The 15,949-nt window shown below is 35.9% G+C and overlaps 1 protein-coding gene across 1 annotated transcript in view; it reads right to left on the reverse strand.

The window, feature by feature from the left end:
* Positions 1-10,438, reverse strand: part of LOC136847832 (diacylglycerol kinase delta) — a 54,796-nt gene extending 44,358 nt beyond the window's left edge. Inside the window, 9 exon segments of the mRNA XM_067119778.1 lie at positions 246-348; positions 1,293-1,461; positions 2,017-2,147; positions 5,415-5,506; positions 5,693-5,829; positions 6,303-6,405; positions 6,604-6,713; positions 7,879-8,137; positions 10,185-10,438. Coding sequence (XP_066975879.1) covers positions 246-348; positions 1,293-1,461; positions 2,017-2,147; positions 5,415-5,506; positions 5,693-5,829; positions 6,303-6,405; positions 6,604-6,663 — 795 coding nt within the window. The 5' untranslated portion in view covers positions 6,664-6,713; positions 7,879-8,137; positions 10,185-10,438.
* Positions 10,439-15,949: the final 5,511 nt, after the last annotated feature.

The following is a 15,949-nucleotide window of genomic DNA, read 5'->3' on the forward strand; positions in this document are numbered from 1 at the left end:
GGAACTGGTTAGATGTTTAAGAAAAACAATTTTTATGTAAAACTAAAAATACTAAGTGAAATGTTGGCAGACCACTTTGACACTCTAATTCTGTAAACTGTGACCTACATCAGTGAAAAATAAATGACTGGCGAGGAAATGCCAAACTGATCCTAAAAATATGCAATAATGCTTCTAGCAGTACCAAAGCATGCAACAAGCTTGCCTAAAAATGAAAAAATAAAAAAGTCAAATGAGGCCCTTACAGTCATGTGAAGCTTATCAATTTCTGTGAGGACCCATCCTACAGAACCATCTCCACTGCATATTAATATTCTGAAGGGATTGAAGCACTTGAATAACCGTAACCTGAAAAACAAAAAAACAATTGCTGAAATATTCAACCCTTACATAATCCTTTAAATAAAAATTTAAGTACTAAATCATTCTGGTCCCACCCCATCATAATTTAATTACCCTTTGGGAAATGCATATTCCAATAAACAGCATTTTCCTGGCAAAAAGAACTGAATTAAACAATACCTGGAAGTTGACAAACCAAACAACTATGGTCACATTAAGAATTGTTAGTGGTAATCACACATGTATTACACAATTTACAGCACAGTAGGATCCACAACAAATGGGTGTAAGAATTTCCATTTAAAGATGCCTCAAGTTCACTCTTCAGAAAAACTTACTTGGTTATATGGAACACAGTGCAAGAAGTTATAATGGGACACTTTCCAAATGTCTGGTTTTTACTCTGTATGGTACAGGAAACATTAAGCTTGACTGAATATACTGTAACAGCTTAAAGGCTGCACCATACTACAGAGATTAAAAATTCTATCAAAAGGTATGATTTTTTCTCCAGAATAATGATGAGAGTCCTATAAAACTACCAAATATTATAATTTCACATCACAAAATACAATTTTTTAAACAACGAATTTTTTCGTAATTTTCTACATATAAACTTACCTGCACAATGATTTGGCTAGGAAAAAATTAATAAATAAACAAAGCATACTTTACTTTATTCTCATCATTTTGACATTATGAAATACAATAAGTCTGTACACTGGATAAATACAGAAAAAGAAAGCCCAACAATGCTGAACTGTATTTGCTTTTGTTTTAATCATGGCTGCAAGATCACTGCACTTCTGTTTCTGGCACACTTTATAACAGCTGGCTAGTAAAAAAATAAAATCTTTCTTTCATAAACTATCCTTCTTTTTACTATGCAAACATATTTTACAATGAACATAATCCATTTTGCTAAAACTAAAACACTAACAAAAGCTTACCCCAAAACTGGTCCACCATTCATGAGATCAAATACTTGTGCTGGGTTCAAAAGTTGCTTGAAGCGTCTTAAAAATCGAACGCCTTGATTGTCCCCTGATTTACTGTTGACGAAAACAAGCAAAGGGGAGCAATTCTGGGGTCTTGTTACCTCCCATGCTTCATCAGTGCCTGAAAAAGTATAATTTTTTTAATTCACTTTTCAATAATAACCCATTACTGTACTTGTATTTAACCTGTTCATGTGCAACAAATGATCTCAGATTCTTAAATCCATTTTTAAAGAGAGAGAGAGAGAGAGAGAGAGAGAGAGAGAGAGAGAGAGAGAGAGAGAGAGAGAGAGAGAGAGAGAGAGACACTGGAAGTCATAGTCAACTAGTACTGCACATATGTAGCACAAGCTGCAATTGGAATTTTTTTTTTACAGTTTGTGAGCTGCAAAAAATAGGTGAGGCTAGGATGCCAGAAATCTTATTATAAGTAACGAATTAATATGAGAAAAAAATGTATTTAAAATATACTTGTTTCATCACAAACTCATTACTTATAATTAATCTGAATCTTAGTTTTGGTGGGAAGGATCAAACAAAGTCAGTGGAACTTGGCTTGTGCATATATGATTGAGTTTCTCTTCTTTCTAGAGCTATCAAGTTTATTGTTAGAATGAATTGAACACAACCCTGGCTACAAATGGCAATGATAAAAGAACAGTAAATTTAGCCTTACCTATCGTGGTGAGTGCAGTGGGTGGGACTATGGAGACCTTACAGATTCCTAAAGGACAACGAGTAGAATGTAGGGGCCGACAAGCAGTGTGTACCATCGTTCTACACCATAAACAACGCCAATCTTGCAATCTGTAGTATTGTTAAAAATTTACATTAAAATTCCAATCTTGCAATCTGTAGTATTGTTAAAAATTTACATTAAAATTCACCATCTTCAATATAAATTTTGTTTCAACTGATTTAAAAGTTTCCCCTAATATACTTATTACATCAGCACCTCATGGGCAAACCCAACTTGAGCATTTATGTCAGATGATATTTGCAATGCTTGAAAATTCCCAAGACATGAACCTCAACCAAGATACTACTACATTTTTTTACTCTCCAGTCACTTTAAAAGCTGTGCATCTGAGTGAGTCTTCTACCAATTCATTCAATGGGAGGAGATGGAAACTTGAAATTGAACTGAAAGAATTTTGTGCGTTTGTATGAAGAAATAAACCCATGCCTTACAAGACAATACCTACTGTATTTATGAAGGAAGTTGACTCAGGCAGGATGTTACTGAAGGTAGAGGGTATCCTTATACTATACTAAATTAGTAATATATTTTTTTTATTTTCATGTGTATTACAATCATTAGGAGAGTGAGATATATTAATAACACGAAAAGCCACTTTCCAGTGATGCATGAAAAGTTTACTCAAAACTCACTCAGGTAACTCCCCAAAAATTACAGTAGTACTCAGCACTAACACGAGTTAAATATTAATTAAATTCACTTTACCCTTGTAAATACTTTCACCAAGGGAATAAAATATTTTGGGCTTCAACATTTTCACATTAATTATTAGGAAAAATTGTCAGTTTTCTTCTAACATAAACTGCATAAACTAATAGGTTGATTTTTTCCGTTTATAAGTACAGAATTTTAAGCTGTTTGAATAAGGAAAAATGAAAATTTGAATCAAATCTCATTTGACCATAATTTCAGAAAGCAAACGCATATCATATAAGGGCCTTATAGTGTCAGGCCATACCTTAAGTGTATAAATTACAAAACTTTTATGATTGGTCACATTTACATACCTGAGTTTCTGTCACACAAACACACACTCTGTTCACATTTTGAGCCAGGAATTTGATTACAGTATTTTATACAACTCCAAAAGCCAAAAAATGGATCACTAATTCTCCATCAGCTAGATATGGGAAACTTGCCAGACATAAACTGCAACTGGGCTATTAAAAATAATGGGTTTATTGTGAAAAACTGTAATCTATAGAAGGCATCATCAATTTTTCATATAAAACCGACTTTTCCTCGCAACTAATTACTAGTCAGACTACATGGGAGTGATTTAGTTAGCTGTGAGACACGCAAGAATCTGAGGGGCACAAGCATATACCTACCTGGTACCTAGTATTTTTTTTTTTTTGTATGTCGTACAAAAGTGACTTTCTAATCCTCTTTCCAGAATCATCTAGACTCTAGAGTTTAAAGGTTCCCTTTTTAAAGGGTGAAACAAGATACAGTACTTGCTTCTAAAATTTGTCATTTGATGACCACACATTAGAAGTCCAAATTGTTACATTTCTGTGTGGTCATATGTCAAAGTTGATACTGAATTGATCCTGACATTTCATAGTAAGTTTGACTGACTAGATGATACCTATATCCTCATAAGCAAGCAGAGGTGGGGTGTATGCTGACAGAAGCCTAATATTTCATGGGCAGGTTCCCTCCATTTCATATGCAACACAAAATGTAATTTAAAAAGACAGATGGAAGCACTAAAAAAGTTTTTGAAGGAAAAAAAATGAGGATCTCAACACAAAATTTGAGGGAAAAAGGAATCTATGCAGAATATCTGTAATTGTGAAATAAAATTTACCCATAACTCTGAGCTAAAAATCTTAACTCTTGCAGGGATAGCAGTGTGGAAGAGGAGAGACAGAAATTATATACAAGTGGCAGAGTATATAAAACATATGAGAAATTCATGTTGAAATTTAAAATTAGGCTGTTGGAGCCAAATGATGATATAAAATGGAAACAATACAAAATGCGAAGTCTGATGGGGTTAGATGCAATTCTGAGTGAAAAGCATACAAGAATAAGATTGGTGAGGCATGCTATGAAAGTGTCAAAGAAGGTAGTCCACGAAAAGTTGCAAAACATCATTACAGTTGACAAATATTACTTTGGCTTCATGCCACAGAAATTAAAAAACAGATGTGGTCGATATAAAGCTGAAAATAAAGTTACAGGCAAAACGAGAAAGTGATATATTTGTGGATCTTTAGAAGGCATTTGGCAGATTAACGAAACAAGCATTTAGATGGCCACAATGACAACAAACAATACAGAAAAGACTCACTGAGCAAATGATGGTACTACATCATAACACAAGATCTACAGTGAAGACAGTGGCAGGTACAGTTTATCAGAGGCATTTGAGATAAATATTGTTGTCATCAAGAATGACAGCTGAGTCCTTGGATGTGCTAGAACACTTCTGTAATCTTTTCAACATACTGGATTGTCAATCTGGTATAGAGAAAGAAGTGAGACAAGAGTAGTAACTGCATAAATATGAAAGAGTATCTGCAAAAATCATGGAAATAAAACACGTATGGAGCCCCTAAATACCTATGCAGTGGATAATTTATATTACCGTATCTTAGTTTAATGTGATCTGTGAGTCCAATTTCTAGACTATCACTCGGTTTGTCCAAAGGATAGGTGAAAACCAGAACATTGCAAAGTTAAAAGACTATGGATGGCTAAATAAGAGGAGACCAAAATGAACAGAAGAAAAGTAAAGGGCAGAAAACAAAGCAGTTGCAGCCTAAGGGACTCTGCAAAGAACCTATAATAACATCTACAGCATGCCATGCAAAGCACTCTGTATGTGGTGCCTCCATGGGGTGCAATGGATAAATGAGTACTACTTGAAAAAGAAAATGGAGACTTTTAAGGAATCAAGACTACAAAATGCTGAGATTCAAATGAGGAAGTTGCTGCAAGATGTGGAATCCAGAGATGGAAATTGGAAGAAATCTCAAAGACTGGGGTGATTTGGACAACTGCTGAACCAGGAAGAGGAGCAGTGGGTAAACCAGTAAGAAGACCAAGAAATTCATGAAGAAAGGCATAAATGAAGTCCTGGAAAGTCCTAAATGTGGAGAATTCACTTTATGTCTAACCCCATTATGGAAAAACTAATGTACTACTGTGATGTCAGTAATGAATCCTGAAGTACAACAGCAGCCAGTACATTAAAAGAACATAAATGAAACGCAGGACAAAACTATAAACTGACATAAAACAAAATTACTATATTTGTAGTATAAGTAAAATCTACATGATACTAAACTAGTGTGATAATTTACCTTAGAACAGAGCCACAAGTCTTATCACAAACAGCACATTTGGCAGAGACAGGCAAGTTTCCTTCCAACCACTGGTGAGGCATAGCCAGGTTCTGGAATTCATTAATAAGGCAAAATGAGCAAAAATATTTCTTTGGTAAAATTATAAAATTATGCATTCAATTGCAAAACACATCACCATCTGCAGTAGTGAATTATGACTTTGAGATTCAAGTAAACTGTCAAAATAAATAAGCTGACAATACTAATTGGAAATAACAGTTGCTTTTGAAACTCACCCCTTCATCATCCTCAATGATATCTTTACCAACAGAAGCTAAAGTGGTCCATTTGCAATTGTTTACTGCCTTGGTTGCACATCGTTTGTGTGCTTTCATTTTGCATACTTCACAACTCAACCCATGGGAAGTAACTCCTGTGTAATGAAAAATATTCATCAATACATATTGACAGAACTACTAAATAATGAAAAATATACATTAAGATTAAACTGAACATTTATTCATTTTGAATATTATACCATGCAGACTGGGAATTCTGATGGGGATCAGGAAAAATGAAAAAGTACAGCATATCTGGCACTGTCTGACATGTACTGATAAAGAAAGCAGGTGTACAGAATTTGCCTCACTACTCGGTGTACATATGGGCAAAGGGTCCTACAACAGATTGTCAGGCCAGTCTTACAATGGCCCATTTCCCCTAGTGAAAGTATTTTGACAAATGGTTTAGGCCTTGGCCAATCTCCTACTATATTGATGATCATAATCGTATAAGAAAATCAGACAAATCTAAATCTCACCTAAAGACAATCAGAAGTATCCAATATTCACCTGATGAAAAAACTTCGCATTGACAGTGTACAGTAATGATACGATGATACCTTACCCGACAATGCCTCCCTGCAAACATTGCAGTATGTGGGCCGCGCATGGGATGTTGCATACCAATTGTGTTTCCCCGACAGTAGCGAATGTATTTGATCTGCTCCCTGAAATTTGATGAGTATTTCAGATAATTATGAAAACGTAAAATATAAAAATGGTTGAGTTCAATTTCTTATTCAGAATTACATTTTATTTTGGTGTAAGGAAATGCAAATATTTCAGCACATTAACAAACAAACTAAAAGACAAAGAAGAGTGGCAAAAATGTATTGAGCAATACTACAGCCCTTCTGTCTCTTTACCTCATAGAACTGAGATGATGTTGCCTTCACAGACTTAATCGCACTTATCCATTCCTCCATGACGCATCAAGACTCTGCTGCCCAACTAAACTTTGGAATGAAGTTATACACTGGAAACAAAAGAAAAGATGAAGGTTCTATTCTTGTAACAAGAAAAATTTAAGAACATTTAATGTGAAAGAAAGAATAAGCACTCATCAAAGATGAGAGAGCTGAGCTACCCATTTTGAAATTTTGTAAATATAAGACACTGCACTTGAAGAGTTAGGTCTTAACAGGATAGTGAACTACCTTTGATTGTTCTTGAGAGTCCAGAGAGACAAATTAGTTTTAAATTAATAATTTTAATTTTTCAAAAACTCTCTACAGTACTCTGCTTTCCTCAAACTACTATCATTTCTTTAATGCCAGCAAGAAACATTACGAAGATTAATTTTTTTTTTATCTATTTTTTATACATATCAGTGTCACAGCATTTGTTTGCTTTACTTAATGGTATTTCTTGTAAATGACAAATATTTCTGTCATTCAATTTTATTATTATAACATATTTTCACAAGGAACCAACAGCATTTGTAAACCTACAGGGGAAGAGATAATGTTTTTTAATTAAAAATCAGATATATAATCTGATAAGTTACTTTTTGACCAGTCCAACAATGAAATAATTACTATTTTTATATGACATGAATCTGTCAAAATCTGATATGAACTTGCACTTGTCTTAAGGCTCCAGTATCCAAGGAAATGAGTCATAATTTTAAAACGGTACAGTGTACTGTTAGTTAGTCTGGAGTTGAAAAAAGCATTTCATACAGTATATTCATCCCTTTATCCTGGCACTAAATTATTCCATTCACTATTACTGATCAAATTATTTATTTTCAATATAGCAAATAGCATTACAATGTTTTAAGAATAGAAAAGAATATAGAGTTTAAGCCAAAGGTCAAGCGCTGGGACCTATGAGGATGTACAGCGCTGAAAGGGGACCTGACAGTAAGAAAGTTAGAAAGGTGCGGCAGGTAAGAAAACCTTGCAGCTGCACTATGAAACAATTGTTAGAGGGTGAATGGCCAGATGGAAAAAAGAGAATATGAACCGAGGTACAGTAAAAAGAATGAAAGAGGTTGCAGCCAGGGGCCAAAGGGACACTGCAAGGACCCTTAAGTGAAGACTACAGTGCACCACGTGAGGCGCACTGATGGCACTACTACCCCCTATGGGTACAATGTTTTAAGAAGCATTACGAAGACAAAAAAAGAGATCAGATACCTGAAGGGGACGTTATATGGGCAGACAAAGCAACGGTTTTCTTGAGTCCTTGTATTTCTTCTTTGCAATAAGGTACTGTTCCTGGTGTATTTAATTCTTTCCTCAAGGAATATTATGCAAGACAGGGATAAAGGGTCACACTGTGGCATCCATCTCCTGAAGCCGTACATTTTAGGTAAGCGTTGTCACTTCACACATTATTTCAAAAGGAATTTCTTTATTTCTGAGATGACGTGGTCAGTTAGTTTCCTTTTCCAACCTATGAAAAAAGGTAATAAAAGAAACTTAGAGAGAGTTACATTTCAAAAGTTCAAGGAAGCAAATGAAAACTTGAATAAAAAGCAAAACAAAACATTAAAGCTTCCTATTTTGGATATTACAGTATGGCTAACTCTCTCTCTCAAAAAAAAAAAAATTATTTTTAAATTAAATGAAAGTTGTGGGCAGCACCAAGTAAAGCTGGAAATTTCAAGAGGTTAGGTAATTTAGCTACATAAGGTCCCATGTACTATGATCAAATCCTGCTGATAAGGAATGGTAATCTTCCTAAAAATAGTTCCTAAAAGATATCTATCTGATCTGGCTTTCAACAACATTGGGACTGATTCCAGTTACGTCTACCTTAATTACTGTATGGACAAAAACACGTCTGATCTTTGAACCAACAAAGCACTCCTACACAATAAGTAACGTACACCTACTTATAGTGTGGGCTGGTACTACCTATATAATTAAAAATGGTAGACCTAATGTTAAATTTTTCTCTGACTAGGCTTTCTTTCCTTGAAGCCACCATACAGTTTATCAAATTCCTTGTAAGGTATCATACAGAATACGACTCCAATGTCCTTTTAGCGTTCATTTTCCCTACAAACATTATTCAAATTCCGAACCCTCCTACTGTGTTTTACACTGCATTCCAAAAAACTGTGTCCATTGCAAATTTTTTGCTCCATAATAAAAGATTAATGCCTATCATCTCACTGTTATTAAAATTATACTGATCAAGTAGTTCAACATTTCTAGTTGATGAATTCTGAATAATCAAAATACTTTTTAAAATACAAGGTGGCAGGTCCAGAGGATGAGTTATGGAAGGTTAGGCTGGGATGCATCTCTATATTCCACTAATTTCCTTAGTTTCCACCTAAAAACACTTGTTTCCTAGTGCAGTCCCCAAGTGTCAAATCATTCCTAATCATTGATTCAGAAAACAGGCTAACCTTTACTTTGACCTTGGAGTAAGAAAACTACCCAATTGTGGCCTAAAAGTACTTTGGAGTGTAAGATGGAACAGGACCCTTTTGGTGGTCTTATGGTGCTAGGCTTATATTACAACACTAACAAAAACTAAATCACCTAGGCTATGTAGCCTAAAACAGCCTTAACCCACGTAAGTTTAGGCCTATACAATGGTGGTAGGCTAAGCAGTGGCAACACGCTTCAGGCTACTTCAAGGTATAAGCAGGTCCTAGATTAGGCTAAGTTCAACAGGTTATCAATTGGTCCTATATGTTAGCATATCGCCAAATTTCACGAAAACGTGAAGTCGGTATTTCTCACATACCCAGCTTCACTTCCCCACTGCGCCTAGCCTAGGTTATTTCACTCCGGTAAGGTTAGGCCATTTCATTCATTTCTTCCCGTAACGTATTTCACTGTAATTGATAAAAATCACTGTAAAACCTTCTAGTCAAGTCAGCAGTCTGTTACAGCAACTTCAAAATTTAGTTAGTTTGATAGGTTATCTTAAGTTCCACCTCCTGTACTTAGGCCTAACAATTAACAATTTAAAAAGAAAAAACCTTTCGTTTGATATGGTTTAGGTTGAAATAAATTGTCAAAATGACTTTGTACTCTAAGAAGCCTTAAGATTATATAATAAACACTTTACCTTTCAGTATGTTTACCTTAAAGTAGCCTAACAAAAGAAAAAATTTTGCGTCTGACGTCGTTTGGGCGGAAATAACCTGTCAAGATTACTCAGCACTGCTCGCAGCCTTAAGATTATATAATATATACTTTTCCCTTCATTATGTTTACCCTAACAAAGGCCCAGGATCCAATTAACCTAGGCCTAAGGTACAAAACACCACTCGCAGCTCCATTTAGGCCTATTTCCCCTTCTTAACGTTACCTTACCATAACACACCCGAACAAATTCACAGATACCCATGGGTATGTTTACCCTAACAGAGCCCGGGAACCAATTAAAACGGGACTAGGGTACAAACTAACACGAGGAACTGTCCTTTTAGGCCTATAGTACATTCCCACCTTCTTAAAGTTACCGTAGCACAACACACCTGAACGAATTCACAGATTCATGATAACCACCGAAAAAAACAGAGAGGATCCAGTAGACGGTAAATTTCGACGCTCGCACATCCAAGAGTAGGCCTCCTATCACTCCTACTATCATCAATACTTGCAACATGTCAACAACAACAACAACAACATGTCAACAACATCATCGTCAGATCGCGCAACCTTAGCGGGCCCGGACGCTGATGATACTGATACTGCGGATCGTTCTTCTTCTTCGGTTCGGTCCCCCCGAATCAAAACAAATATGCCCCGCCCACTCCTCCGTCTTCTTCTTCTTTTCGCGCAGCTTAGCTATAGGCGGACTGAGATATGCAAATGAAGGGATGGGGAGAGGGGCAGGGGGTGAAATTAAAGTGTAGTCATGACTTTTTTCTTCCTTTTAACTTAGGGGATAGATGAGTGACCTAGCTTCTTTAAAAAGTTAAAACCTAATAGATTGAAATGCTATTCATTTAGATGTGGCACATAGAACACATGTAATGGTCTGTAGTAATGGAATTTGAAGGGCTCGGGTGCAAAGGAGGGGAGGGGGAAATTAAAGTGCAGTCACGAACTTTTCTTCATTTTCTTTTACTTAGGCGCTAGATCAGTGACTTGGCTTCTTAAAAAGTTAAAGCCTAATAGACTGAAATGCTATTTGTTTAGATGTGGCACATAGAACGCGTGTAATGGTCTGTAGTTCAGATGCAAATGAGGGGAGGAGGAAATTAAAGTATAGTCACGAACTTTTTCTTCTTTTTTACTTAGGCGATAGATCAGTGACCTGACTTCTTTAAAAAGTTAAAGCCTAATAGATTGGGATGCTTTTCATTTAGATGTGGCACATAGAACACATGTAATGGTCTGTATTAATGGAATTTGAAAAGCTCAGAGGCAAATGAAGAGGGGGGGAATTAAAGTGTAGTCACGAACTTTTCCTCTTTTATTTTTACTGGAGTAATGGATCAGTGACCTGGCTTCTTAAAGAGTTAAAGCCTAATAGATTGAAATGCTATTCATTTAGATGTGGCACATAGAACAGATGTTAATGGAATTTGAAGAGCTCAGATGCAAATGAAGGGAGGGGGAATTAGTGTAGTCACGAACTCCTTTTTTTTGGGGGTGAGGACGATAGATCATTGACCTGGCTTCCTAAAAAATTAAAGCCGAAGTAGACTGGAACGTAATGGTCTGTATCATAGTTAAGGTAATTAATAGAATTTGAAGAGCTGAGGTGCAAATGAAGGGGGGGAGGTTAAAGTATTGTCACGAGCTTTTTTAATGGGGGGGAAATAGGTCACTGACCTGTCTTCTTGAAAAGTTAAAGCCTAAGTAGCTTGAAACGCTATTCTTTTAGATGTGGCAACAGAAAACGTGCAATGAAATTGTATCTTAGTGGGGTTTGAAGGAAGGAGGGAAATTAAAGTGCAATCAAGAACTTTTTTTTTATACTGCGGCGATAAATCACTGACCTGGCTTCTTGAAATTTAAAGAGAACGTGTAATATTCTGTAGCATGGAGGGAGGGTGGGTTAATTAATTAATGGATTCGAAAAGCTGAGATGCAAATGAAATTTTTTCTATTTGGGCAATAAATCATTAACCTGACTTCTTAAATTTTTAACAGTTCAAGTAGATCTGGCACACAAAAGGGTTGATTAATGATATCTGAAGAGCTGAGGTGCAAGTGAAGGTGGGATTTGGGGGAGATTAAAGTTTAGTCACGATTTTTGTTTTTTTACTGGGGCAGTATAGATCACTGACTTGGCTTCTTAAAAGTTTAGATGTGGCACACAGAACATATGTAATGGTGTGTACCTTGTGGGCTAATTAATGGAATTTGTACAACTGGTGTGCAAATTAAGGGAGGGGTGATAATTAAAGTGTAATTACGAACTTCTTTTTTTACGTGGGCAATAGATCATTGACCCAGCTTCTTAGAAGTCTTAAAGTTTAAGCTATTCATTTAGATATGGCAAGCTGAAAACATGTAATGCTCTCTAGCTTAGGGAACTTAATAAATGGAATATGAGAAGTAAATTGTTTTCTTTTGTTTATTGACAAGGTAACTGCAGCTGGGAAGAACATTTTCAGTCACACGGAAGAGACCAATGCCCAAATTGTTAGTGTTTTCAGTGGAAAGAAAACTTTTCGTTATTGAGAGGAAGAAGGTATCAAAATCGATTCAAATGTAAAATAAGACACACATGAATAAAAAGTAGAGATTAGAAATATAATATAATAAAATAAGTGAAATGCTTTTAAAACTTTTGTTTACCTCTCAGAAGGGCAAAACACTTTTCTTGACATAAAGAGAAGACGTAAAATAAGACACACATGAATAAAAAGTAAAGATTAGAAATATAATATAATAAAATAAGTGAAATGCTTATAAAGCTTTTGTTTACCTCTCAGAATGTCAAAACACTTTTCTTGACATAAAGAGAAGATGTAAAATAAGACACACATGAATAAAAAGTAAAGATTAGAAATATAATATAATAAAATAAGTGAAATGCTTTTAAAACTTTTGTTTACCTCTCAGAATGTCAAAACACTTTTCTTGACATAAAGAGAAGACGTAAAATAAGACACACATAAATAAAAAGTAAAGATTAGAAATATAATATAATAAAATAAGTGAAATGCTTATAAAGCTTTTGTTTACCTCTCAGAATGGCAAAACACTTTTCTTGACATAAAGAGAAGAAAAGTTACTAACGTTAAATAAGAACCAAATCTCTGTCTGTCCTAAGACAAAGAATGTAAAATACATCACGCTATGTAATTTTCAACAGGACGTCAATCATAAAAGCATATCATTATGCTCCAGTCTCCAGGAACCATGATATTGCAAATAGCCCACATCAGTGGTAAAGGCGGATCTGAAACCGATCTATGAATTAAATGAAAAATATTACAACGATTGTGTGTGTACGTGTGAGTTAGTCAGCGCGCTAAGATTAAGATGAATAAATTAGTAATTGGAACAGGGGGTTGGGCACGTACAACTAGAGGTACCCCTCCCCTCTATGTTACAGAACTGTAAAAGAGTGATCTAAACACCTTACTGTAAGGTGGTTAACCCCGTAGGGAGGTAGTGCTTTCAGTGCTCCTCATGTGTAGCACTGTAGGCATTACTTAAGGTTCTTTGTAGCGTGCCTTCTGGCCCTAGCTGCAACCCCTTTCGTTCCTTTTACTGTACCTCCTTTCATATTCTTTTTCTTCCATCTTACTTTCCACCCTCTCCTAACAACTGATTCATAGTGCAACTGCGAGGTTTTCCTCCTGTTGCACCTTTCGAACCTGTCAATTTCCGTTTCAGCGCTGAACGACCTCATTGGTCCCAGTGCTTGGCCTTTGGCCTAAATTCCACATTCAATTCAATTCAGTTCAATGCAAGGTGGTTGAGAGCTTCTCGAGGATGTGGCTAAACTGAAGTTTGTAAACTCAGTTGGGCCCGGTAGAAATGGTATCCACTTTCATCCACTCTGACTACTCACTAGAGTCGACCATCCCGCGATTTCTTCACAAATCTAGCATAAGTGGGAGATTTATAGTAACTCGGAAACAAACATCGGAAATTTTGCAGATTTTCACCAGTTATGACATGGCGCCATATGTGATACATAGCAGAAATTAGCATAATTGCTTATTCACGATCAGTACGTAGAATCATTCCACAAGGTCTTTTTACAAATCTCTGATGCGCTTTACAAGACATACGTTTAGGCAGCAATGTTTGTTCAATGAACCGTTTGCTCTCCAACTCTGATTATCACAAACTGAAAGAAATTCAGAACTGAACAACACCTGTTTATTATTAGAATAAGATACGCAGAGAGAAAATCTAAGGGCTAAAGATACAGAAAAGAAGTTTAGGCCTAATTTTAGTAGTATGCCTACCAGATTATTTCCGTGTGTCACCTATATTCTTCCTCACATCCACTCGTATTTCACCCATTCATGTGCAGGTGATTCTACCCTTCACCATTCACCTTATTCTCCTCAAGCCTTACAGATTGCTTTTAATCTCGTTTATGATAAATGGGTGCCGTCAATGAAACCACATCTGGAGATTGTACAGACTGAGGTCGACAGAACTTTGGTTCAGCTCAAAGCTTCTAAGACAACTCTCTCTCTCTCTCTCTCTCTCTCTCTCTCTCTCTCTCTCTCTCTCTCTCTCTCTCTCTCTCTCTCTCTCTTTCAAATGCCCTTTTATCATTGTGCTGTAAGATTTATGATCATCGCAGCTTTTCCTGGGAGTGCTGGTTGGGCCCCTAAGCAGCTTTTTCAGAACTGAGGGAGAATTTCCTTTTCTTTTCAGATTATCGTAATCATAGTTCAGTGGCCTTTCGCGCTCTTTGAAATTTGTTAGAATTGAATTAGTCTAAAAGCTTACTTCTTACTACTGTCACCGATTCTGAAATCCAGATTTGGATCACTTCATGTCCTGAAGTGACTTCTCTGATTTTTCTGTAAGTAGGGCTTTGAGTTACATTGCTAATGGAAACACCAACTTTTACCTATATGATTTCAGAATGAAATATCTTAGATAGAAATTAGGAGGGAAGTCCCCTATAGATGTCTAGTTTCTTTACATATGGGTCTATTTTGCTGAAAAGCTTTTTAGTCCGCTATAGTTTTTCCCGCGGAAAAAATTTTTGTTGTTGTTACAAAATCATTTTTTTACCAATGATCACTTATAATTTCTCTTTCGTACACTGTTTATTGTCAGTAGTTTTTCTTAAAATAAAATTAAGCACTAGTGTTAAAATCATTCAAAAGTAATCACGGTATCATTAGGAAACGAAATAGCCTTTAAATGATCACTTATTTATCAAGATTTTTAGTTCTTTTTTGGGGGGGGGGCGGGGTTGGGGGTGTTGTGGCTTGGTTCGATTCATGACCTTCCCTTAAACACTAAGCCAAGGTCTAGAGACTTTGCACTAAGCAATTACCCTTTCCATTTCCATTTCCCCGGAATTAGGAGTATCACTTGATTACAAAACTGATTAAAATTTCTATCCTTCTCAATTTTATGCATCCTGGTTCCTCAGTGGCCTCTCCACAGCTTCAGATCGTGAGCACATTACTTAAGTACAGCCTAGGTGTTGTGTTGGCAGTGTACGAACGGTGAGGTAATCCTCGTTAGCTGCAGTCTATCCTGACAGCACTACCTTTTTACTACATCTATTTTTGACTTTCATTATTGTTATAAAAAAAGTCTTGCTACTTTCTTAGTTCGAGTTGCTAGTTCCTTCTCCTTAACTTTTTAATTTTCGCTCCCTTGAATACCTTTTCCACTCCGGAATACCGTAATATGTTTTCTTGCTCCTTCCTACCCACATAATTCACTGATGGTGACTTCATTTTCTGTTTTAAAGTTAAAATCTAGTTACAGCATATTTAGTCTGCCATCCATCATTACTACTGCCTCTTGTACGTAATTATTTAGTAAGTGTCTTTCTAATTTTCTTACCAGTGAACATCATCTCTTTTTTACCTTGAAGGTTTACGCATGCGCAAACTTTCTGATCTGTCTTTTCCCAACAGGAAAGGAGAGCAGATGGTCTGCAATCGACCAAGGAAGCAGAAGTTAAAAGTCATGATTAGGATTTGTGGTTTGGAAAGATTGATAACACTTATCTAAGTGTCCTTTTTTGCTATGTTAATAACGTAGTGTTAAATTTATCTCATGCTGATAAATTCAATTTCTTTAATTAGATTTCTTTGTGGAGAGATATTGACTTTGATGCTTAAGT

This window comes from Macrobrachium rosenbergii, chromosome 17, assembly GCF_040412425.1.
Source record: "Macrobrachium rosenbergii isolate ZJJX-2024 chromosome 17, ASM4041242v1, whole genome shotgun sequence".
NCBI lineage: Eukaryota > Metazoa > Arthropoda > Malacostraca > Decapoda > Palaemonidae > Macrobrachium > Macrobrachium rosenbergii.